Source organism: Megalops cyprinoides, chromosome 15 (assembly GCF_013368585.1).
Source record: "Megalops cyprinoides isolate fMegCyp1 chromosome 15, fMegCyp1.pri, whole genome shotgun sequence".
Classification (NCBI taxonomy): domain Eukaryota; kingdom Metazoa; phylum Chordata; class Actinopteri; order Elopiformes; family Megalopidae; genus Megalops; species Megalops cyprinoides.
The window spans coordinates 24863204-24888050 of record NC_050597.1 but is presented as its reverse complement, the minus strand read 5'-3'; the positions used below and the strand labels follow the sequence as shown (position 1 = coordinate 24888050).

At 47.5% G+C, this 24847-nt stretch overlaps 1 protein-coding gene and 1 long non-coding RNA gene across 2 annotated transcripts in view; both read right to left on the bottom strand.

Moving 5' to 3' along the window:
• Nucleotides 1-49: 49 nt before the first annotated feature.
• Nucleotides 50-21796, bottom strand: bmpr1aa (bone morphogenetic protein receptor, type IAa). Its single transcript, XM_036546174.1, has 11 exons — nt 21640-21796; nt 9897-10062; nt 8722-8824; nt 8466-8565; nt 7860-7956; nt 7488-7626; nt 6953-7145; nt 6220-6517; nt 5029-5204; nt 4206-4336; nt 50-3997 (listed from the first exon to the last, which is right to left on the bottom strand). Exons 1-11 carry the CDS (start codon nt 21704-21706, stop codon nt 3872-3874), a joined length of 1596 nt encoding a protein of 531 aa, XP_036402067.1. The 5' UTR covers nt 21707-21796; the 3' UTR covers nt 50-3871.
• A 98-nt stretch (nt 21797-21894) lies between these two features.
• LOC118789664 overlaps nt 21895-24847 on the bottom strand; it is a 32655-nt gene continuing 29702 nt past the window's right edge. Inside the window, exon 3 of the long non-coding RNA XR_005005469.1 lies at nt 21895-21967. This is a non-coding gene — a long non-coding RNA (uncharacterized LOC118789664). The remainder of the gene's footprint in view (nt 21968-24847) is intronic.

Here is a 24847-nt window from a genome sequence, read left to right as displayed (position 1 = left end):
CAAATGCAGTAGACGCCTGAAAAACTAAATCAACTTGCAGAAGTTGCGCTTTTTTTTTTACAATAAGGCTAATTTAATTTCAAAAACCTGCCCAATAACTACAGCTTCTTTCTGTGATGTTACATTTATGTTCAGACCATTTCGTATATTTATAGCGTGGGATTAGGATTCCGTGCGTTTTGGTTAGTCAATGCCATTGTGTATAATTTTGCACTTGCGATACTCATTCTGTCCACTAGATGGGGGCAACGATACACTTTATATTCAGACGGTAATTGTGGGTAATATTTCTGCGGCGTTTAAACACAACCTTCAATTCAGCTACACCCACATGGTTACATTTATAAATCCGCAGAATGAAGTCAAATATGTATTTTCTTTCATGTTTTGTAAGAGGAAATCAGACTTTATTTCTCTAAAATAAAATGAAGTTTACCCATACTAGAGAACCACAAGTACGTATAAACTACCATGTCAGATAAAACAAAATACTTCTCTTATTCAGTATCAGCAGACATGAATCTTTGCATCCTTGGAAGCCACATAAGGCAAAACTTCACTCACTCCTCCTTTGAAATAATCACCCGACACAAGTCAACAGTGTTGTGTACTAAAATAAGGTTATTTACTTAAAAATTGATACATTGGACATAATCTGTGTACAGAAGTTTCTTTTTCCTTGGTAAACTTAATAAGGCACCTTTTTAAACCAGATGCTGTACAGAATACACTGAAGAGTTACACATTAGAGGTTATTCTATATAGTGTTGCATATAACACAGGCAAAAAGAGACATGTTACTTCTCTGTGATGCGTTCATTTTCAACAACTATGTACAACTAAGTTTAATTCATTACAGTGATTTTCTTTTCTTTACAAACACTTAAAATTAAATCGGGCACACAGCTTCAGCAAACATACATAGCTTGTGTTGAACTGACAGTCACAGGGGTAAGGAAGAAAAAGGCAATTTTGTGTATTTAAGTGTTTTTGTTTAAGCTCTAAAGGGGTTAGGCTGAAATCGGGCATCACAGTGCCAAGGTGAGCGGACACAGTGAGAGCTACACTGACGGACCATCAGGGCTGTTCACCGTACAAGCTACGCTGGTTTGCTCGCATTTTTAAGCCAATCGCAGCAGAACAGTGGAGACTTGTTGAAGTGTACCGTTTCTCTTCCATCCCTGCTGCTGTAAGCAGCACCACTGACACCAGGACGAAATGCGCTGCAGTCTACCAAGCTTGCACTGACACAAATGGTTAAACAGGATTTTTTTTTACACCACTTGTACATATATATTTTCCTGTGCAGATACAAAAATACGCAACTATTTCATTGTCTCACTCATAGAAGGTTCTCTTTAGTGCACAACTCATGTTTTTTTAAAATGTATGTTTATACTTAATATCATATATTGTCTTACATGCATTGATCAAACCAAAATGGGAGTTGAGAGCAGAGGTGCTTATGTTGACAACAAAGTTATCATTTTGTGTGTTTTGCTACTATGGATATGACAATAGCATTGACTTAAATATCCATTTGTACTTTTTAAGTTAATAAAAGGGCCTTTTATGTTTCTCTGTCTGGTCTAAATTCAATGGAGTATGAAAGCTGCACTACACCACCTTTTTCAAACGTTTTGTAGCCAAGTACAAGTGTTAACAACTCCTGACACGGATGCAAAACTCTGTGGAAGACACTGCAAAAGACGCCTTCGGCTCACTGCTGGGGGTTTGGCATCTTACTGGATGGCAAGGTTAAATATATGGCAATGCCTGGTATCAAACCAGTATGCTGTCTTCGTTGCATTTTCAGATCTCATTATTACTTTCAAAACAAACGCTGATTAAAAAAAAAGCAGGTGGCTCAAAAATCAATTCTGGATTGTTGCGTCTTTGCCAAAATATTGAGACAGTCTGTGCGCAGTGTGGCTGATGTGGATGCATACAGCGCTGTTCAGTTGGGTGGAAGAGAGTTCTACCAGACGGTAAGGAAGAGCTTTTTTAATACGCGGCTGGTGCAGTGGTGGCTCCATCGCTAGCGGCGGTGCTACTTCGTGCTGCTCTCCAAGACCTAAACATCACCTTCTACTAGTTACACAAAATGGTGCCCTCCTTTGTGCCAGCATCCAGACTCAAGCGGATGCTATCACACCGTGTATCGCAGACAGGTGGAAAGCATTTTGGCTTCTGCAGAAGGTATCCACTTGTCGAACCTGTACTCCCGGATAACTATAATGATTTTAATTCCACATTATTTACAAAAGCTTATATCAATTCAGTGTGCGTTCGCACACAACAAAGAGACGCATCTGTGTGTTACACTGCGTGTTTTTGTAAGATGTCATTGTACACCTAAATGCAACCACTGTCAGCCAACGCCAAGTCTTTGCACCATGGCAGGCTAACAGACGTGCAGCGTTAAAGCTTTTCCATATATAGCGATTTCATTATGAAATTATGCCAAGGGACGTACCATTAAGGGAGAACAAGCTTGACTTACAATAACTCTGAGCACAGATGGGCAAGCTGTACCATTTGCTAGATACTCCCCTAAAGCAGGATCAATGGTGTTCGAAGGCATCAGTTTGACATCTGACTACGGCATGGGAATGAACTGAGTGTGACCCCTTTGAATAGTATTATGGATCACAGAGTTGTTAAAGAAAGGAAAAACCCATAATGAAATGGACAAATTTTTAGCATATCCTGAAGCCATGTGCAGGAGGACCCTCACACCTGTGCCGCTCGTCTGTGACAGACCTGAAGAATTTCAGCACCTACACATTTAAATACAACTGTACACAAACTGTAAGGGGTGCCTGGCTCATCACCAGCCTTTCTCTATCCCGACAACATGTGTTTCCCAGACTGCATTTACACAACAGGGGACAGATGAAACAGAACAAGTAAAGATATTTTAGAAACTACTGCCAGGCAAGAGGACAAATTTGAGTTGGGCATGTTTTCCAGATCATTACTTTGTTATATAAAATGTGACAGAATTGACATTGGGCATTTCTTACACTGTTTGAGGTCTGTTTGTATGAAGCACAGTGAGTTCTTCCTGTAATCCAGGCTGCGCTCGGATGATCGCATCACGCGCTGTCCCCCGACGTCTGAACTGCCAGAGCAGCTAACTGCATTTTGGACACCAACCGGACATAGAAGTTTGCAGCATATGTTTTCTTTTCTGTATAGGCACAGCATCTAGTTATGGTTTATTTACATTTTAAATACAAATGGATTCCTGTTACCTTTTTTATAATTACTATACTTAAAGAGTCAGAAATATATTTTAATATGGCAGGAAAAAAAACATTGTCCTGGTACGAACAAAAACAGCTTGTAAACAGGCGAAAATAAAAAGAAAATTGGCGGTTGACGTTTTTCACTGACTTGGCGTCTCAGATCAAGTGCTCTCCTTGACGTCTCGTACGGTAACGTTCTTTTCTCCTTTTCAAGACCCACTCAACACCCCCCCCACCCTCCCACTCCCCATGATGTAGCGTATGGCTTTCACAGAAAGCACCAATCACAGCGACTCTCTTCCAATTTCCCAGAATGCCTGTAGTCAAAGAGCAGGGGGGAAAAGAAACCTGCTTGCCTGCTGTGGGGTTCCACCCGTCTGGGTACGCACTGTCTCTCAACCAATCGTCTATCAGTGCTCAAGTATCGGGGGTGGCAGCGGTCAGCCAAACTCTGGCTAATCTGTCCTTGTCCCACTGTCCTCCCCCTCCTCCTCCTCCTCCTTCTTCTTCTCCCCCCTCCTCCTTGCCCTCCTCTTGAGGTGAAGCAAAAATTCAGAAATCATAACATTAGAAAGGAGGCTGAGTTCCTCCCCCTGTCTGAGTGCGGGGCTGTGAGCTGCTCATATTTTGATGTCCTGAGATTCCACCATTTTGGCGAGGGTCTTCTTGACGCGGAGCACTGTGAGCCTCGAGGCGGGGTTGTGGGCCCAGCATTCAGACATCAGCTTCAGCATGGCTCTCAGGCACTGCGGAGACACAGAGAGAGAGACAGAGGCGGTTTACACATCTGCGTCACACCAAAAAGCCCCCAAAACAATGTCAGTCTCAGACACACACAAATTCAATTTCACTGTTTTTATCCTTCCAAGAAAGGGGTCTTACAAGAAGAAAAGATTACATTAAGGTCTCCAGTCTCCTGTCCCACATTTTTTGTCTGACCCTCTCCGGCCTCACCTCATCGCTGTTCCAGCGGTTGGACACGGTGGGTCGTAGGCACTTAACGCACACCACCTCCCGCATGTCCTCGTAAGACGGGTCTGAGGGCACCATGTCGTAGTAAGGCAGCTGGTACTCCTCCACTATGCCTGCGTTTCAGAGGGCGACACAACGAACCGAGCTGAAGCACCGACAGACAGCAGCACACGGTGGGGTGTGATGTGATGACGCAGATCTTTGTTTTAGACCAGCAAAGAGTTGGTGCCGCTCTCGAACCAGTTTTCCTGGCCGAGAGCCGGTTCTTTGGCTGCAAAGAACTGGATGAAGATTAGGCACCGGCTCCGAACCAGCCCTCGAAATGCATTGGTGGAAAAGGGGCAAGAGAAACCAGAGAAAATAAAGGTACAGAACACAGAAACCAAAGAACAGAGGACAGATAGCAAATAGACAAAGTATGGAGCAAGAGCAAGTATATGGAACACATGGGACAAACAGAATAGATGGTGAATAAATAATAGATAGAAAGTAGGAAGTATAGCATTCAGGGCAAGAGAGAAGATGGAGAAGAGAAGGAAAACACAAAGAATAGGAAATAGATGGAGACATTTAGAGGAGATGGAGGACAAAGACAATAGATGGTGAAAAGAAAACAGATGTAGAGAAAACAATAACAACAGAAGGAGACAGCAGATGCAGAACAGAAATGGGGGAGTAAAGAGTACAGAGACAGTGAATAGACCACAGACGAGAGCAGAAGAGAGCAGACGGAGAGTGGAGCGAGCAGAGCGTGTGTGTGTGCGTGTGTGTGTGTGTACACAGTAACGGGACAAGGTGTCTGTACCTCCCGTGACGCAGCGCCGGGCCATCTCCCAGATGATGAGGCCGTAGCTGTAGATGTCGGCCATGATGTATGCCTGGAAATGGTTCTTGTTGAGGGTCTCGTCCAGGACCTCGGGGGCCATGTAGCGCCGGGTGCCCACCCGCGTGCTCAGGGGTATGTCCACCTCATTTGTGTCACTGCGGAGGGGAGGGAAGGGGGAGGAGCCACAGGGTGAGGGAACCGTCCTTTAAACGGCAGGGTCATCTGGCTGTGATGGTTTTGGATGTATCCATGGCACCAGGTGTGTGTGCTACATGAGGTAACACACAGCACCTGTAAAATCTGATGGTTTCTGCTGTGTATGTGTGTATGTGTGCGTGTTTGTGTGTGTGCGCATTCACACACACAGTACCAAGAGTCTCTCATGGCCTTAACTCTGTGTGTGCATGTATTGACATACAGTACCTGTTGAAATTTGTGGCAGGCAACTGGTGTGAATATGTACGTGTACATATACATGTATGGTCTATGATAAGTGTTGAATTTGATGGCCTTGGAGCAGTGTCTATGCGTATGTATAATTATATGCGTGTGGCAAAAGATACCTGCTGAATTTGATCGCTAGTGCCACCTACATATATGTGTACGAGTATGTGTAGGTGTATGATTACTGTGAAATTTAATTGCCGGGTATACATGTATACGTATGTATGTGTGGTTATGTATGTGTATATACATGTGTATATATGTAGGTGTTGGTGTCTGGTACCTGCTGAACTTCACCGCCAGACCCATGTGTATGTATATGTATTCGCATGTGTGTGTACAGTCAGGTCCATAAATATTTGGACATTAAAAATGTGGAAGGCACCTATAAAATGTGTTGTAATTCCTACACCGTTCAACTGATTTGGATGTAAATACCCTTAAATTAAAGGTCAAAGTCTGCACTTAAAGCACATCTTGATTGTTTCATTTCAAATCCATTGTGGTATTGTACAGAGCTGGAATGCTGAAAATCGTGTCAATGTCCAAATATTTATGGACCTGACTGTATGTATGTATACATGCATGCACACATACGTGTATGTGTAGCTTTAGCTGTAGGTGTGTGTTACCTGTTGAACTTGATGGCCAGCCCCAAGTGTGCACTGTGCGTACATGGATGCGTATGTAGGTGTAGTTGCATGTGTAGGTGCAGATGTGTGGTACCTGTTGAACTTGACGGCCAGCCCCAGGTCGGCGATGCAGCAGGTGCCGTTCTTCTTGATGAGGATGTTCTTGCTCTTGAGGTCGCGGTGGGCGATGGCGGGCTTGCCCTGCGTGCCGTAGATCTCGGTGTGCAGGTGGCAGAGGCCGCAGGCCGCCGAGTACGCCAGCTTCAGCAGGGCCCGCGTGTCCAGCGTGGTGAACTTCAGGTAGTCGTACAGCGAGCCGTTCTCATGGTAGTCCGTGATGAGGAAGAGCTGCGTGAATGTGCCTGTGCCCTTGATGTCCGCCGCGATGAAACCTGTGATGGAGGAGGAGGAGGAGGAGGAGGAGGGGAGCCTGCCTTTAACTAATCGCCTTGGCTATTTATTATTATTATTTACTGTTATTGCTACCATTTTTATCACCATCATAATCATCAATATGATCATAATTATTAGCATAAACCATCTCATCATATTATCATCACTACTGCAATTATTATTATAATAGATAAGCATCATTAATTATCATAATTATTTGTATAAATGGATTTGGAACAGTGTCACAAAGCTTATGTACCGCTTACAGATTCTATAAACTTAGGTAAATGACCACAACATCTCAATGGGCCCTCAAACCCATGCCCCTTAGGTGTTCTAACCACTGCACCACATTGATGTCTTTTTAGCGTTTAAAGGTGATGTAAGCAATGAAAAGGCAAGGGAGACCCCTCTGTACGAAGTGAGGAACGTACCCAGGATGTTCTCGTGCCTCATGAGGACGGTCTGGTAGATCTCCGTCTCTCTGAACCAGCTGGCCTCCTCGCGGGTGAAGAACACCTTGACGGCGACCTTCTCGCCCCGCCAGCGCCCCAGCCACACCTCCCCATACCGCCCCTTCCCGATCTGACGCACCATCTGGATCTGCTTGGCAATGGTGCGCTGGACCTGCGGAAATGCCCGACAAACCCAACGTGAGCCAGGCTCACACCTCTAGCAGAATTCCAGGCACCATAGACATTCTATATAGGAACCAGATATTCAGCCCTCTGTACTTCACAATGACACTTTTGTCTCTCCTGACATTCATAGCTAGCACGGCAATACAGACAGCACTGGAACCTCCTGTTACCAAAAGGAACCCTCACAGAGAAGGAAATACAGAGGACAGAAGGAATGCAAAAGATGAATATCTGCTCATAATATAAGATATCTGTGATGACACCTTGAGGGCAGCTCTCATAAACCAGAAATGACAGTCATGTCCGCACAAGCCCGGGTTTAGCTTACCAGCAGGGGCAGGCCAGAGCCGCTGCCCGAGCTCTGGGATTGATTTATCAGGTCTTTGAGGGACTCTCCTGCTGGGATGAAGGCCTCATCCTGCTCCAGGTCTCTGTGGTAGCGTTGCCTCTCCGTCTGCCACTTGTACCTGCGCAAACACAGTGCGGCGGGTGCCGCAGCAGACCTAATAAACACCTGACTAATGCACGAAATCCAAATGAATGACGAGCTTACTCACCCACACACACATACGCACATAAACACTACTGTCAGCAGGTCTGTGGATTTAGGACACAGTGAGCTGAACTTGTGGTTTCTCTCTGCCTGTGTGAGTGTGTGTGTGTGTGTGTGTGTGTGTGTGCGCGCGCGCGCGCGTCTTACCTGTAGTAGCAGATGACGGTGATGGCGATGAGAGTGCAGCAGCACACCGTGACCGATATCAGGAAGGCCAGCCAATGGGCACTGCTGAAATAGGGATCTGTGCACCAGACAACACAGAGAGATTTCCATATGTGAGTGGCTCTCATTGAATCCTATTCACAGAGACACTGAGACCTGCATTTCTGCACTACTGAGGGCAGGCTGACCCATGGAATAGCTGCTGCTTTCAGAGCCGTTTCTCACAGTTAAGTTCTCCCACGACAATTTATCTAATATCAAGCAACTGCTACATCTCGTTTGCGTACTACAATTGGACTGGATGCATGATTTCGGACTGAGTACATGGGTTGGTCTATTCTGCCCAGGTAACCCTACATTTTAGAGTTTGCTGCTTAGCAAACACTCTTATCCATAGTGATGTACAAGATGTGAGTACAGACGATCTTATCCAGAGTGAATAAGAAAGAAATAACTGATTTGATTACTTGGGTAGAAATAACTGAGCCACATCACAGAAAGCGGACTGAAGCAGGTGATTGGGCAGAAAGGAGAGGAAGTTGGTTGGTGCGGATGTCGTGTGAGGCGTGGGTGCTGTGAGCTCCTCACCTCGCTCTGTGGCCGGGGGAAGGGTGGGCTGCAGGTCCCGGTTACAGAAGTCCGTCTGGCAGCACTCGATCGTCCGCCTCTTCTGAGCTCTGGGGGAGTCCTGGGGGGGGAGGCATTCCATAAAACATTTCACAAAACCGGCCACCAGCTTCAGGGGGTTCTCAAAAGGTTAGCAAAGTTAGTCATTCATTACAAGTCAGACTGAACGTGAAAATTGCGACTGGGTAAAACACGTTTAAGCCCACAGTCCCTATACCTTGCACTGGAAATGGGACCCCTCATACTTCATACAGCCAGATGTGAGAATGGACTCCCCGTGCTCGTCCTCCTCGATGATGGCAAAACACTGCCCGTTGGTCCTGAAACACAGCAAATGACACCGGCTTACACACACCAGTCTCAGTCACACTGAGCCTGCAGGGTGTGAACTCCAGGGTAATGCTCTAGGTAGTGGTCTCAAGACCATGAGGGGTGCGGTCAAGTCCTTGGTTGCTAAAAGTGAATTCACACAATTTGCCACATGCATAGCGTCACCCCATAGCGTTACTGAGATCACTCCACTGGCTCCCAGTCGCACCCAGGATCCGCTTCAAAACCCTGACCCTCACCTTTTCTGCTGCAAAAAAGACACCCCCAACCTACCTCCAGGACCTCATCCGACCCTACGCACCCGCTCGACAACTTCGCTCTGCTACATCCGGACGCCTCGCTCCTCCCACCAACAGAACAAAAGGCCCACGCTCCTTTCAACGTCGCTTTTCCATCATCGTCCCCCAGTGGTGGAACAAACTCCCCACCCCCCTGAGAACAACTCCCTCGCTCCAACCTTTCAGATGTGGGCTGAAGACACACCTCTTGAGACTCTCTCTGGACTGACAGCCTTGCCATTTGACCTTGTAAATCTAAGACTCTCTCTTACGTTGTATTTGTAGCACGTTTTTGCCTAGGTAGTATAGCAGCACTTTCTTGTCCCAGTGACTGCCTTTGATATATGTAACCTTAGATCAGATTAGTTCTGTCTCGCTACACTGACCTTGCGCTCAGCTTCAGCACTATCTGCATTGTATGACCTGTACACATGTTGTCCATGTGCCTGTTGTTTGCCCATTATATGCACTTTTGTACGTCGCTTTGGATGAAAGCGTCTGCTAAATGAATAAATGTAAATTCAATATGTGTGTGATTCTGAGTATGCGAGTGTGTTGTACATACATAGTTGCACACACTCACAAGTATGTCTATGCGAGCATGTGTATGTGTGTATGCATGCGAGCGTGTGCATGTCAGTACGTGAGTGTGAGCACGCGTGTAAGTGCGAGCGTATGTGTGCAAGCGTGTGTATGTGTACGTTAGCGTGACTGTTTGTGGATATGCGTCACAGTGTACGTAAACGTGTGAGTGTGTAAGTGTGTTGTCGTGCGTGGCACTCACTCGCAGGTGTTGTTCTTGGCGTCCTCGGGGCAGTGCCCTGAGCAGTAGCAGCTGAGGAAGCGGGCGGCGTCCTCGGGCGACACCGTCGAGTCGTCCCCGGGCCTCTTGGGCTCGGAGCCGTGCTTGGCACCCGTGCCATGGAGCACGTGGTCAGGGTTCTGTCCACCTGGGTGGGGGGAGGTGACAAACGGCGACAGCGTGAGGAAGTGACATCGCCGTGCACAATTACTGAGAGTCACAAACCTGAGAGTCTGATGGAAGTGGCGCAAATAAGTCAATGTCAATGTCAGAGTACCTTTTGGAAAAGACAAGCACAGTAAGGTTTTACCGGATCTAAACGCAACGAGGTCACGAGTCACATGAGAACAAAGGAGGACACTTTTGGATCTCAGCCCTGCCCAGCTTTAGCTGTACAAAGGGAAAGAGTGATGATGGCATCTCTTCAAACAGATGCGGAGTAAATCATACGAGAACATGAGGATTTGTGCAATTAAGTCAGAGAGACCAAATCCCACAATCTCAGACGACTTTATCTCAAACTACAAACAGACCTAGAAGAGTCCGTGCTTACAGCAGCCGGAGTGGTTCTGCACGATCAGACTGCTCAGATGGAACTCTCATCGTACCAAGTCATATTCTGTGGCCTGACTCCACCCGGAGCAGAGAAGCACAAAGGTACGGCCTGCCTGTAATCTCAAGCGGCGGGCACTTATGAACACCACGCGCCGGCTTCCCCATGTGAGGAAGGGCAGCACGGACTCTCCGCGCTCGCGCCACACGGCCGCTTCTTCAAAACGAAACCTGACCCGTGAGGTTAACCCTTTGGCTGCCTTCCTTTATTTACTTAAGTGGGCGCGTGGCGGCATCTCTGACATCTCGTCCCTGTTTAGTGGAGTCAGTGAGAGGCCGGGGGAAGAAGGCCGATGCTCCTCCTATCTTCCAGTCAATAAGACACAGGGGTTTTCTTGCTATCGCAGCACATTTGAATGCTGTCTGGGCTTGATTTTCTAATGCAGTGATAAGCCTGATCCTTATAAGGCTGTGAGGCTATTTATACACGGCTGTCCTCTGGAAGGGCAACTCTATGTCTGTGCGTGTGTGAGTGTATGTGAGTGTGTGTGTGTGTGTGTATGTGTGTGTGAGTGTATGTGTGCGTGTGTGTGTGTGAGTGTGTGTGTGTGTGTGTGCATAGGTGTAGGAGAGGAAAGAGAGGTCTAGCTGACTCCCCGACCTCCATTCATTGTCAGTGTTTTATCAACCTTTCTAATCCAATCCTTAACAAGTTACTACTGTTCACTTCAGGACTGGGCAAGAGCGTGAAGTGGAGCAGTGTGAGGTTTGGTGAAAAAGGGGTTAACTAGCTTTGCCAGCAATCCAGTTGCGGTTTTAAAAAAAAAAAAAAAGACATAAAACATTTGGCCTGAACACGGAGCAGCAATCGACCTGTGATATTTCGTGTGATTGCTGACCGTAACATTATGACTGTATGCGTAAGTTCAGCTTCAGCACAAACATGCTCAAAAATAACATTCACAGCACTGCCAAAGCCAAGTTATTTCAAGAGCCACAGCCTACATTTAGATTCATCCAAGTTATTCCTCTCACAAAACACTTGAATAAAACATCGATACACAACCCATACCTGACAGTTAAATTAAGTTCAATTCTGTATGAGTTATTGGCGTGATACTCCGTGAATATTACCTTCATGCATCAAAATAATTGTACTAAAAGAGTATCATTTATGTACTTAATTAGCCCCATTTGTGGCTTTTACGGAGAGTCCTTGGAAGCGTGCAGCTTTTTCCAAACGCTCAGATGGGCACAGAACGGCTACTGAGGGGAAAAAGCAAAAATAACCGTTTTCGTTTCACTGCGGCCATTTGTGAGTCAAACGAGTGCTGGATAAGAAGGAGCTTTTGCCCTGTTGCGCGGTGAGGCTCGGGCTTGCACCCTGGAGACGAAGGGGTGGGAGGAGGAGGAGGAGGGGGAAGGACCTGCGCTCAGTGGGGGGGGGGGGGACTCTGAAACCCGATAGGCCCCTCCCTTCGTCTCCGAGGAGAGGCCGGGGAGCCGGGGCTGGGCACAATGCGCCGTGTGTAGCACGAGCGGACACGGGCGCTAGCTCTGCGAGACGCCGCGCGCGCCAGAGACTCCTCCAGTTCAGACACGTCTGCAAGGGGGCTGATCGCCCGCAAACCTGCACTTAAAAAAAAAAAAAAAAAAAGTCTCGGCAGCAGGGCAGCTTCTTTTTCTTTCCTTCTTTTCCCCCCCCCTCCTCCTCTTCTTCTGCTTGGCTTCCTGTCTCTGGAGCCACATTCCAGTCCCAGATTCCATTACCGGCGAAGGCCGTTTTCCTTTTAATACGCGCCTCGGCGATCTTAAAAAGATTCATGGTGCCTTCTTTAAGTAATTCTATTTTAAGTCATTAAAACTGGGGGCCAGAAAGATAAAACAAAAAGCACTTCTGTTGTAGTCTCACTTCTGGAAAAAACAAAGTTAGAAAACCCCTCACCCCCACCCCTCAAGTCCAGAGCAAACCTCCCCCCCTCCCCCCAAGTCTGCCTCTGTGGATGTGCAACACATACCTGCATTAAAATAAGAGAGGGGAAAACTGATAAGAGCTAAATCGTGTGGAAATTCACAACAGGGCTTCCTTCAAAAAAAGCTAGCTAAAAAAGCAGCACCGATTAAGAAAAAAAAAAAAAACATTCAAGCTTTCGTTCGAATACAACAACAAAAACAAAAACAGATAGGCCTATATCATTATCCCCTGGGGTCAAAGGCGCAGAGCAAACAGTAATTTGTAATACAAACAAGGCACAGGGAGCTATCTACGCTGGGAGCAGTGGTAACACCCTAAGAAAATAAGAGGTAATGGAACCAGCCGCTATCTGGCCAGATAGCACGGGCACTTCTGAAGCCCGGGACCCGGGGCTTTGAACTCTGCGGTGTATCGGCGAGGAAAAGAACACAGAGATTAGAGAACTCAGAATTTTAATGATGCACTCTGCCCATGATCTCCCGGGGGGTGGGGAGAGACACGCTGACTCACCGGGCTTCTTACACTTCTCACTCACCCCACACACACACACATACACTTTCCTAGCCAACTTTACAGAATATTAGATTACCAAATTACTAAACTTGACATGTGTCCCTTTTAATAACTCCACTGGGTAACTTCACAGAGTATCTGAAACTGAACATGTTGATGTTAAAAATGTCTAAAATTTCCCGTTGTCCTATAGCCCCCAGAATGCACTGTGAAGCTGGGTGTGCCCCTACTGTCTGTTAGCACAAGGCTAGCGGAATGACGGCAAACTCAAATTCCACTGTAAGACATAAACCAGCTTACCCTACAAAAAACAGACTACGCCAACTACGCTTCTAAGCATTCTGAGTCTGTATTTATGCGTCTGAATGATCAACCACAATTTTTAAAGAGTGAGTAACAGAAAACAACACCTGCCAAAAAACTTAGCTACGATCTTAGAGACTTAAGAGGTGGAGCAAATCATTCTGGGTTTTGTAGATATCCTGAAGCAGGTAGAAAGTAAGAAACCGCAAAAGGATCCGCTGCGTTCTTAGTCATTAACAGTTACGGTAAGGATATGCATATCTACTCTCCAGTAAAGGTCAGGAACAACATTAAATTTCACAGTTGTTGTAGAGTTCCCCTTTAGCCCTCAGTGCTGGGAGGGATCTGGGCTGCTGTGAGCGGCGAGGGTGAAGCCTGGGTTCTCTGGCGACGGGATCAGGGGCAGAGCACGCAGTCGGGAAGCGTGGAAAGTCAAACGCATCGAGGACTGGAACCAGATCAAAGGGCCGGCTCCCAAAAGAAACCCGGGCAAATCCCTCCCTCCTTTCCCACTGTCGCTCGGGAGTGACTACAGGCTGCGTTACACACGACCCGAGGTGCTCCTCACGTACGACACTTAAAAAAACCCCTCTGGTCTATTTTATTGAGCGTTTCGTCACGCCTGCTCAAGGCTAGGATTCGCGCAGCTTCAGATGCATGCGTGACCCTTACATTAGCCTGGGCCCTACGGTTAACACGTGAGCTACTGAAAGCGGTTTTTCGATTTTGTTTAGTCTTTGGGATAACTCACACTTTAGTGGAGGCCCTGGCGTCAAGCTAGACTGGTGGCATCAACGTCAGTCACAACAAAACAAAACAGAATAAAATTAAAAAGAAGGAAAAAAACACAGCTAGATTTCCTGTGCAGCATTTTTTACTGAATCTATCCAGGGAACATTACATGTCTATATGTTATTAAAAAAAATGAGGTGAGCTTGGAATGTGACCAGCAGTCTCACAGTGGGATCTTTTAAAGAACTGTGTGTGCGTGTGTGTGTGTGTGTGTGTGCGTGTGTGGGGTGGGTAATAAATCAATAAGCTCTGAGATGCTGTGCCCAGCCCAGAGGAAGGAGAACACATAAATATCCCATTAGCCTTGGCAGGGGGGGGGACAGAGGGCCATCAATCAGAGAGTCTTCTGGGTACAATCTCCCATCGTTTACAATTACCCGACGACAGAGGGGGATTGCTGAGGCAGGGGGAGTCTGTTGCCAAATCCCTACGCGATAACATTTGTTTGAGGATTCACTATACTCTCAGGTACTTCCAGTTCACAGTGAGACAACTGTCCCTCTCGGGTAGTTCAAAATCATTATTACATACATGTATATTTATTACTATTTCTTAAAATATCTGATCCATCGTGAAGGAATAGTTCTCTCCCCTTCTCTCTGGCCAGTGTGTAACAGGGGGAGTTGACACTGTATGCCCCCCCCCTCTCTCTTTGGAAAGTGTGTAACAGGGAGTTAACACTGCATGTGTATCAGGGGGGAGTTACCTCTGTGTGCTCCCCCCCCCCTCTCTTTGGCCAGTGCGTAACAGGGAGTTAACACTGCATGTGTATCAGGGGGGAGTTACCTCTGTGTGCCCCCCCCCCCCTCTCTCTTTGGAAAGTGTGTAACAGGGAGTTAACACTGCATGTGTATCAGGGGGGAGTTACCTCTGTGTGCTCCCCCCCCCTCTCTCTTTGGCCAGTGCGTAACAGGGAGTTAACACTGCATGTGTATCAGGGGGGAGTTACCTCTGTGTGCTCCCCCCCCACCTCTCTCTTTGGCCAGTGTGTAACAGGGGGAGTTAACGCTGCGTGCTTTCTTTCCCTCCTGGAGCAGGGCTGGGTATGAGCCTGCATCCACATGTGTGCTTAATTCTGCCGCCCGTCACCGCGGAGTCTGAGGTCTGGCAGCTCACACGCGGTAATGAGTCTTTCCAGCCCTGTCTCTCCCATCGACCGTCAGCAGAGGGCTGCTCTCTTAAAGGGCCAGCGCCCCTTCTCCAGACACCACTGACACGAGTGGGGGGGGGGGGCACAAAAGGGAACGGGAGAGGGGTGAAGCCTGGAGTGTGGTTTGCAGGCGTGCTACCGCAGATGGCCAGCAGGGGGCCGTCAGGGGTGACGAGACGCGCGGCGCGAGAGCCGGGAGAGTAGAGGTGGCGTGGAAGCGGAGGAAAAACAGGAGCGAGGCCTGGAGTGCTGGCTTCACACCCTGACAAACCTCCAGGCTCAGCCAGCCGCCAGCCAGCCTGCCTTGTTGTCTGAAAAACAAAGGCCTGGCAGCAAAACAAGCCATTTCAGAGAGGAACGTTAACCCATCAATCACCGATTTCCATCTACTTTGCCCACTGCAAAAAAAGAGGTACACTGAAACCAGCCTGGCTGTGAGCAAAATAATAAAAAACAGGTACAAGCAGCAATAACAAACAAAAGTGCATCATGTCTTACATCATGACAGAACCTACCCCCAATAATTAAATAAGACCACATTTGCTCCAACTGAACATTCATTTCAAATCGAACTTGGCATGGAATCTGCTGTAGAGGACACAGGCAAGCAGCTGGTGTTTATGCGTGTCAGTAATGATAACCACAACAGAAAACCCAGAAATGCCATTACCGAGTCTCTCCATTCAAAAGCAGGTATTTTGTCATGAGACTCATGTCACTGCTGTGCATTTGAAACCACAAGCGTGTTTTTTGAGGTGGTTACCGTAACTGTGACGTGTCCTTATGCCACTCGGACTCTGCCGTCGGGGAGAGAGCGGCGCAGCTAATCGACCATGAAAAAAAACCTTGTCAGCGCTACACGACAGGAATTCTATAAGGACGCACCTGAGGGTATTACGATCCCCTAGCCGTTTGAACTCCCGCTCGTTAAAGGCTACCTTTCTCCTGCCTCTCACATATGGAAAACAACAACAAGTAAAAGACAGACTAATAAAAGCCTTTTTTTCCTCTCCCCCTCCGGCTCGGTTTTATTTTAGTGAGATTATAATTGGGTCCGAGACACCTCGAGTGCCAAAAACCAGTCTGAGAAACCACAGGTAATCGTAAAAAGCGAGCGCAGGAGGCCTTCGGCCCCCCCACCCCACCTCCCTCCCCTTTCTAAAAGCTGGGCTCCCCTGCGCTGCCTCCTTTCACTCATCTGTCGGCCCGCGCGGGCAATAGGCGGCCGACAAAAAACTCTCCCATCCAACTAAGAGTTTCCGGAGAACAATGAATGTTTGGAGTATTTTTGTCCCATAACGACTCTCTGACAATGTTATAAGGGAAATGGTTAATGTGTCCGGGTACACAGAGCGCCAGCAATCAGCTCAACAGCTTCCTGTAGTGGCTTTTTTTTCACAGCGGGGCCTGGCAGAGAGAAGCCGGGCCGGCACAGAGACAGGGGAGAATGGCCGGCTCTGAAAAGTCTCACTCCAGGCCTTCCCACTGGACCCGGAACCATCTGGAATCTCGCAAATTGCACCCTGGGAGCTGCTCTTTACACCCCTCAACCCCCCCCTTCCCCCGGGGAGCTTTGGAAGAAACCTTCGTCCAATCAATGACTAAAAATAAAGGAACAGCACGACGCGCCAACGCCGCCAGACACATAATACTTAGCACATGTGATTTCACAACCCGGGCCGTGCAAACACAAACGGCATTTGTGGTCGTCGGGTGATAAATGGAGGCGACAGATCCATATTTGTGAAGGAATGTCCCCGCCCAGTCATCCGTGCTGTTCCCCCTTATCTAAGATCGCCATGCTGGTTGCATTTATGTTTGTTATTACTACATTGGACCTTGCACAAGCTATTCCCATTCACATAGGAACAGGCACTTTTTCTTATCCCAGCAACCTCAGTGAAAAATCCAATAGTTTCAGATAACATGGAGTATGTAATACAGCACCTTTGGTATGCAATGGTGTTAAGATGTTAAAAGTGAGTGGTGGTTCATGAAATCATTCGCTTCCGACAAATACAAAATCCTTTTGTGTGCACAGCCTTCTCCTTACACTTAAACCTCCCCGCGTACTAAAAAAAAATCCGAGCTTTCAGAATGATCCACAGCCAATATTTACTTTCTAATCTCATTTACTCATTTAAGGTGACCTTTTCCCAAAGTCAAAGACACGTTTTATGGCTTTGGTTTACTTTACGAGCGCTGACTGAGTCACTCGCAAAACCCGTTCTCTCCAGCTTTCACGAGCGCACAGAAATGCCTGCCGCTTAACGAGGGGATATTCTGCTGGGTTGCCGTTCCACAGGCTACCGTAGTCACCCGTGCACGCTGGTGAACACGCTCAGCACACCACCACAGCTTTCAAAGGGAGACCGAACAAAACCGGGCACAAGCACAGCCATCCAAAGCAAGTGGACGATCTTAAACCGCAAAACACAAAAACCCCGCTTCAGCACAATCCCCAACACTGCCGTGTCTGGCAATTATGATTATCGATTCAGACTTTACAGCTGTTTTCAAGCATGAGCGGTGCCCGCAGCTGCACGGGAGGGAAACTTAAAGGCCAGAGATGTGGCTGGGAGAGATGGAGCTGAGGAATAACTGGACTGGGCGGTATTTGTGAGTATGCCTGTTGTTGGGCCTGCAAATTGCTGCTCTAATCCAGGTATTCCACTTTCCACTGTTTGTTCAGGCGTGTTGCCCAGAGAGAGCTCCCACACCAGCACAACGCAGGCCGTGGAACAGCAGCTGACCGAATACCGAGGGGGGGGGCGGGGGGGGGGGGGGGGGGGGGGGGAGCCCAGGGGGAGCCCTCGTCCCGGTGCTGTATTCCTCCCACACTGCATCTTTTACACTCCGCCTCTCCCACCGCAACGCTGCCACCAGTGGCCAGGGGGCAGAGGGTGAAGTAACACCCTTAAACGGTGACTGCACTGAAAAGCTCAAATTTAATATGTTCATCTTTTGGTATCCATTCCGAAAACCCCTTCCATCTGTTTTAATAGCCAAGAACAAGAGCTAATTTGAACTCCTTCCATGGTTTCATATCCTAGATGGAGATCTCGCTGCTATGGAACTAGCACATTTAAATAAATCAAACATATTTAATTGTAGGGAACATTACACTTTATCTGTTCAGTGCAGCTGCCTTTTAATTGTTCATTTTGGCCAGTGTAGTGAGGAACCAAATGCGGCAAACAGGCACACAGTCTGATGAAGACTGAAGATAAATACAAGTTTAAGACTCCATGTAGCATATATGTAACATGTAAAACATACTATATTAAAAATGTTTTTAGTAATTGCACGCTATCATGTCCCCATTGTACTCCATTACTAGACAACGCTCAAAGGCAGACCACATGAGTTTTGAGGGGTTGGATATATAGTGTGCACCCACCCACTGCTGGTGGCATGCCTGTGGCATTCTTACCCACCGCAAGTCTCATGATTCACAAAGCAAACTGATGCTGGTACAATAGAGAAAACCATAAACCTTTTTCCAAAACAACCCAAAATCGCAGCACATTAACTGTTCCAGCTGGGGGAGGGGTTCCTCCGCTCTTGAAGAGAGAGAGACACACACACACACACACACCAATCGCCCTCAGAGTGGCTCTCACTTCCTTATGAGCTTCCCATGGCAGGAAACCGGTGCGTTAGAAACGCTCGCGACAACCCCCTGGGACGGCGTCAGGTGACAAGGACAGGAAATCCAACTCTGAAGGTGCTGAACTCTCAATGTCGCTCATGTGGGGCGGAGAAAACATCTGCAATCGGATCCGCGTGACACCACTGGCTGCGGATGCGCCCAGGGAGCACTTCTCCGCACAGCGCCGGAAGGGGCTTATTCGGGTGGGGGTGCCCAGATCGTCTTTAGGTTTGCGCTGTGCTGCATGCCAGGGAGCATAAAGCAGCACCCTGTTGATGAGATGCCCCGGCATGTCTCTCCCTCTCTGACTGGCGTCATGCAGATCAAATGCGTTATTCATACACTACGTCAAGAAGAGCGTGTACTCTCCATCGCATTTTGTGGTTTCTTCCAACCAGTTTTTGCACGCTGCCCTGCGGCAAAGCCTCCTTGCAACACTGATAATTCTTGTGCTTTTGCAATACCAGTCAAGAGCTATTCTGTATTGTCTTTCTGATTAGCTACAGTGGGTTAAAACCTTTTACTGCTTCAAGGGGGAAGACCCCGGTCCTTCAACTGTGCTATTGATCTTGTAAAAACTGAACGGCTACCTTGCGCATGCTCTGTGAAGGGGGCAGAATGACAGCAGTGTAGGAGCAGTCTGAAGGAGCCATGCTTCCTAAAGAAAGGAAAACAGCCTGTGATCCTTCACTGGGTCAGTGCAGATTTCAGGAAGTGATGACCCAGCCTGGAGCATGAGGCTCAGAGACCATCTGACCTATGAGAGTGTATGAACCTCCGATGGGCGGAGCTGCATGCTACAGCTCCCTGCAGCACACACAGCCGCAGATTCGCGTTATGACACAGGAGTCCATCCTTCACATTTTAACTTCACATACAGCCACCTCCATCCTCGTACACATCACTGCATGCACCACATATCTATAATCTACACAGCAGATAGGCTTACACAGAGATAAGGCATTACCTAGAGGAAGATTATAACATAGTGTGCAAGGTGTGTATATATCCTTTTACTACATTATGCATGAAACCGCATACCACACACACACACTCACACACACACACACACAACATACAGAGCATCCCTTGGGTAAGAGCTCCCAACTGAGCAGCCTACATTCGAAGAGGCCATCTGAAACTGGTGCACAAGCATGCCATGCAACACTGATGGAGACCTTACGCACGCAGAAGATAAACCTGCACACCTGTAAGAGCCCCACGTACATGTTGGTGCCGTGTCTTCTAAGCTAGCTCCACAGGTATATTGGCAAACAGAGAAAACAAACATACAACTGTTTCTGTCACGTAATTTGCAAATACATTCCAAAACACAAATGCAAATTAAACATTGAAGGAGTGGCTGTCTGAAGACAACCACTATCCAGCTAATGCGAACTGAATGATGTTTACTACTGCAATGACACGAAATGTTTCGGAGTTTTCAGCCTTGAATCTTTTACTCAACTCAGTGAAGACTCAAAAACTATCATTCCTGTTGTTCCATGTGTGATTCAACATAACTGTTCCAACCTTCTAGAAACTTCTCAAGAGACCTTATTTTCCTTCAGAAATATTTCTCATATGGAAAAGAATATCTATTTAAGTTTCAATTCTTGCTAGACATGACTCAGTAAGAGTAGTTATTGTACAATTATGTAACACACTGGAGTCCTACGTGTTTACTGCTTTAAGAATTTACAGAATTCTGAAGATTTTTTTTTTTTATAACTCTGTTTTGGCAACTGACAACCACTCATTACCACAAATTACCATTTCATATTCTATTCATTACGAATTACCATTTTACGCTCCCCTCCAAGCAGCCCTTAAACTCAGAGCTGCTGGATTTGGAACGAATTATCAAAAACAAATATGAACTTCTAAATCCAAGTTCAAGTCAGGACAAAATTGGTCATGCAAACTTTTCATCGCTCACATTGTTACGAAGCAGTGCACAGAGTGACGCTGGAAAAGCAGGATTTAAAAAAAAAAAAAAAAAAAGATATTCCTGGAAAACGAAACTTTTAAAAATGTCAATTTAAATGTGAGTGCCTACATGTAATAAAACAGTGCTGTGCCACATTAAAATAGAACTAACAAGCTGCAACCTGAGCCAGTTCTGTATATAAAACACTCCAGAACAAACTGGCAGACAAATTAAAGCTGATACTTTATAAGGAGGTAAATGTGTATGTCTATGTAGCTTGGTTTTGAGTAGATCGGGTAAATACACTTATTTCAAACCAAAAAGCTAATGGCAACTGCAACCAACCTTTGCAACCAACCCTGAAGACTATACCACATTGCCCCTTCAGTCTTAAAACCCTGGTAATGCCTAGTGTTTTATCTTTTACCACACAGTAATAACAGATTGACAGTACGGGTTTAGAGGATGGAAGTGTGGTTAAATGTCCACGTTTCATGTGTACAAAAAGCAGACATATTTGTTATTTGTCTTAACAGAACACATTCCCCTGCACTGCCACACTGTGTCAAACTGAACTTGAAACCAGGAACCAGGCACTGTTCATTAAACTGTTCATTTGATTCTGATGCCATTGTTTCTTCAAGTCGAATGCCGTCAGTAAGATGAAAGAAAACACAAAACCTAAATCCAGCGGCCAATTTAGTGGATCAATTCAAGCAGATAAGGAGAAGCAGGAGGACAGATACAGAAACCAAGCACGAGAAAGAACTACAGAGAGAGGGAGGAAAAGAGAGAGAGAGCGGTACAGAGGGGGAAACGAGAGAAAGAGGGAGGGGAAAGTGTGAGAGGTGCCCTCACCTTCGGCCCGGAGCGCGAGGCAGAAGCAGGCTCCGAGGATGGTGATGTACACCGGGACTCCTGTCATCCTGACCCGCGCAGAGAAGATTCCGGAGCCCGGGAGCTGGGAGTGTTCTCAGCAGGAGCTGTCTGCGCGCGGCGGTGAGCTGCCCAGAGGTGTCTGGTCCTGTCCCGGCAGCAGAGTGAGGAAGGGGAGACCAGTGCACGGGGGGCAGGGGGGGGGGACGGGTGTAGGGGGGGGGGGGGGGGGGGGGGGAGGGGGTAGGGGGGTGAGGGATGTGGCACTCCCAAATTAAAGCTTCCTTCTCTTGGCCTCTTCTATGCAGCGCTAAAAAACAGAGGGAAAAACATTTCAACAAAGGGTCTGGGATTTCAGAGGGCAAAAGGAGTGTAACTGCTTAAGGAGTGTAACTGTCATACACTGTGACAACGGTGTGGATTTCAGTTCACAAGAAGCGCAGACACACACATTTTTTTAAATGACGTCATTTTCACATTAAACGGGCAGGACACAGATACCTGCAAGTATATACATAACTTAACATTTGTCCCTTTCTACTTCCAGTCTTCCCACTTGTGAAATTGGTGACAGTGGTGCTATCGTGTGTCACTGAATTTTAGAGCAAAGCAAAGCGGGCCTGCAAATCGCTTCTCAGAATATTCGTGGCTTTCCATCACACAGAGTCAAACCTTGCATGCATGTCACGCTGTTCAAATGTCAGTGTATATGTACTGGGGTGGTGTACTGCTCCTTGGCTTTGATGTGTGCTGGGCGCACTGGCACTATCACTTACAGATGTAACATTCCTGATGCAAATGGTTTTCCCAGCATGCTCTTTGAACTAAAAAAAAATCTGTCAGCATGTCAGACATGATCACTGAAAACAAGTAAATTAAAAACAAGTTCAGTTCAGTTACAAGGACATAAAGGGAGACTAATCAAATAAAGGAACAAAAAAGCACTTCTTTTGAATGTCTCGGGCGGTTCGGAAGGCGACACGAGAGGACGCCACGTTTGTGACATATCCTGTCTGATGCTAACATTGGAAGTGTCACTGCCCTAATTGGGTTTAATAGGAGAGATGCCGTCTTTTTGAGGACAAGGTGAACATTCTGGCTTTGCACTGAAAGCCAGAGTCCCACTGAGAGGTAGAAACCTGAGTCTCTGGAAGCAGGAGGATGAGCGCGGGGCCCGGGAAGATCGTAGCAATACCAAAAAGATCATCTGTGAGCCTGTGTGTCCGTGAAGGACGAAGCCCATCTCACACAGAGGCAACTCCCTCTGCGACCGCCTCACCTTAAAGCCCATCCGCTGCTGAGGAACAATTACTGGCTCATTTAACCATTTCACATGTGCAGCTGCATCTCTGTTAAGGGCATCTGTGAGGGATAAATCTCTTCCTATACCATACCCTTTGGATCACACCACTTCCCCACCCACATGGTACAGCTGCTGAGCCACCCTTTCACTTACACAATTTCAGATTTAATTACAATATTCTATCTCAGAAAGCCATAATTAGACAATTAAAGAGAAGGGGGGGAAAAAAAGGTCTCCAACTTAAAGCAGTTAACGGGCAGCGACACAAAGGCTATTTCTGTTTGAGGACCATCGCGAGGCCCGTTTCGTTTCTTTGGTTTTTTTTTTTGTGTGTGTTGCCCATCTCTGCCCTCTTGTTTTTCGCGGGCTCAACCCCTTGACCCCTGTCAGCCTGGCGCTATTCTTGAATGGCTAAACATGTCCGAATTATTTGTTCAAGGATGTTCCGCAATTATCCGTGTTGGCCCCGTCCAGCGTTAATAACTCGATGTGTCTGTTCTCTTGTAGCTCCCTGCATTTCGCTGCAATTAGTGCTCCGGGTGGCAATTCGGAGGGGGACAAATTAGTGGCGGAGCTGGTCGGTGTCTGTCACTTTTGATTTGCACAAGGGGGACAAAGAGCCCTGACCTGTGCCCTACTTTTCACACATCCGTGACTTTTGGGTAATGAGAGAACAAAGGAGCGCTCCTCAAGGCAAAGGGACAAGACAGATAACCAGGCACCCTTGGGGAGGGAGGGGGTGCTGTGCCTGCAGAACTGTGCGACTGCCGGGGGGGTCAGTCGAAAGGAGGATGGGTATTCTCACACACACGCACGCGCACACACACACACGCGCGCACGCACACACACACACACACACACTCACTCACACACACACACACACTCTCTCTCTCACTCACACTCACACTCACACACACGGCGGACTAACGGTAGGAGGTGTGACTACTCAAACTTCCATGGAAGGCTGACTCTCAGAGCCGCTTTTCCCCTAGACTCTTCACCCAAAACAGGACTTACACACAAACACACAGGCTCTGCAACAGCTTCTTGCTTTACACTCCTGATTGTCACCTGAGGATTTCGCCCTGTTAAAAACCAGCTTTATGGGGACTTTGCCCTGTTAAAAACTTTATGGGGATGTGCAGTAGGAGATACCCTCAGCTTCATGCACAAAGCGCTGACGATCCGTTTGGCAGCCATGACAGAGACAGGATGCGAGGAGTGAGTGTGTCTCCCGTCCCTCAGGGCGTGCTGGAACATGCCGCAGCCCTGACACACGGCTCGCTCTGCGTCAAGCTCGCTGTGAGGCCCCGAGGCCAGGAAGCAGCGCGAGAGGGTTCCCTCCCCTTGTCTGTCTGCCCCGCCCGGGCCGGAAGGCCCTGCACCTCCCCATTTTCACACCGGCGCTTCTGGATGGAGATGAGGCCTTTCCCAGAATGCAGCAGGAGGCCCCGGGCACCATGTTACAGCGGCGTCCAACCGAGGAGCCCACAGAAGCCTGACAAACAGCAACATAAACCTGAACGGTACACACCTGACGTTCACCAGGTGTCAGCTGAAAATTTCTACTGCGGCAAAAAGGCAAGGAACACAAAGCTTTCACCACTCAAGCCGGCAGCCAAAGGGACGGGCTAAAATCTGTCACCCCCTTGCTGGCTCTAAAGCATGCAGAGTGTTCTTCTTTCATAAACAACGCGCGCCCGGCAACTGATAGCTTTTGTACTGCGACTGTCAACACGCCGCCTTCCCTCTGCAAGCCTCAATCATCGGTGCAGTCGCATAATAAAGGAGAGAGAACCTCTCTCCTCTTCTTTCATCTCCGCAGTGCGGACATTAAAGCTCACAGATGACGCGAAAGAAAAACACGGCAGGCACAAACAGCTGAAC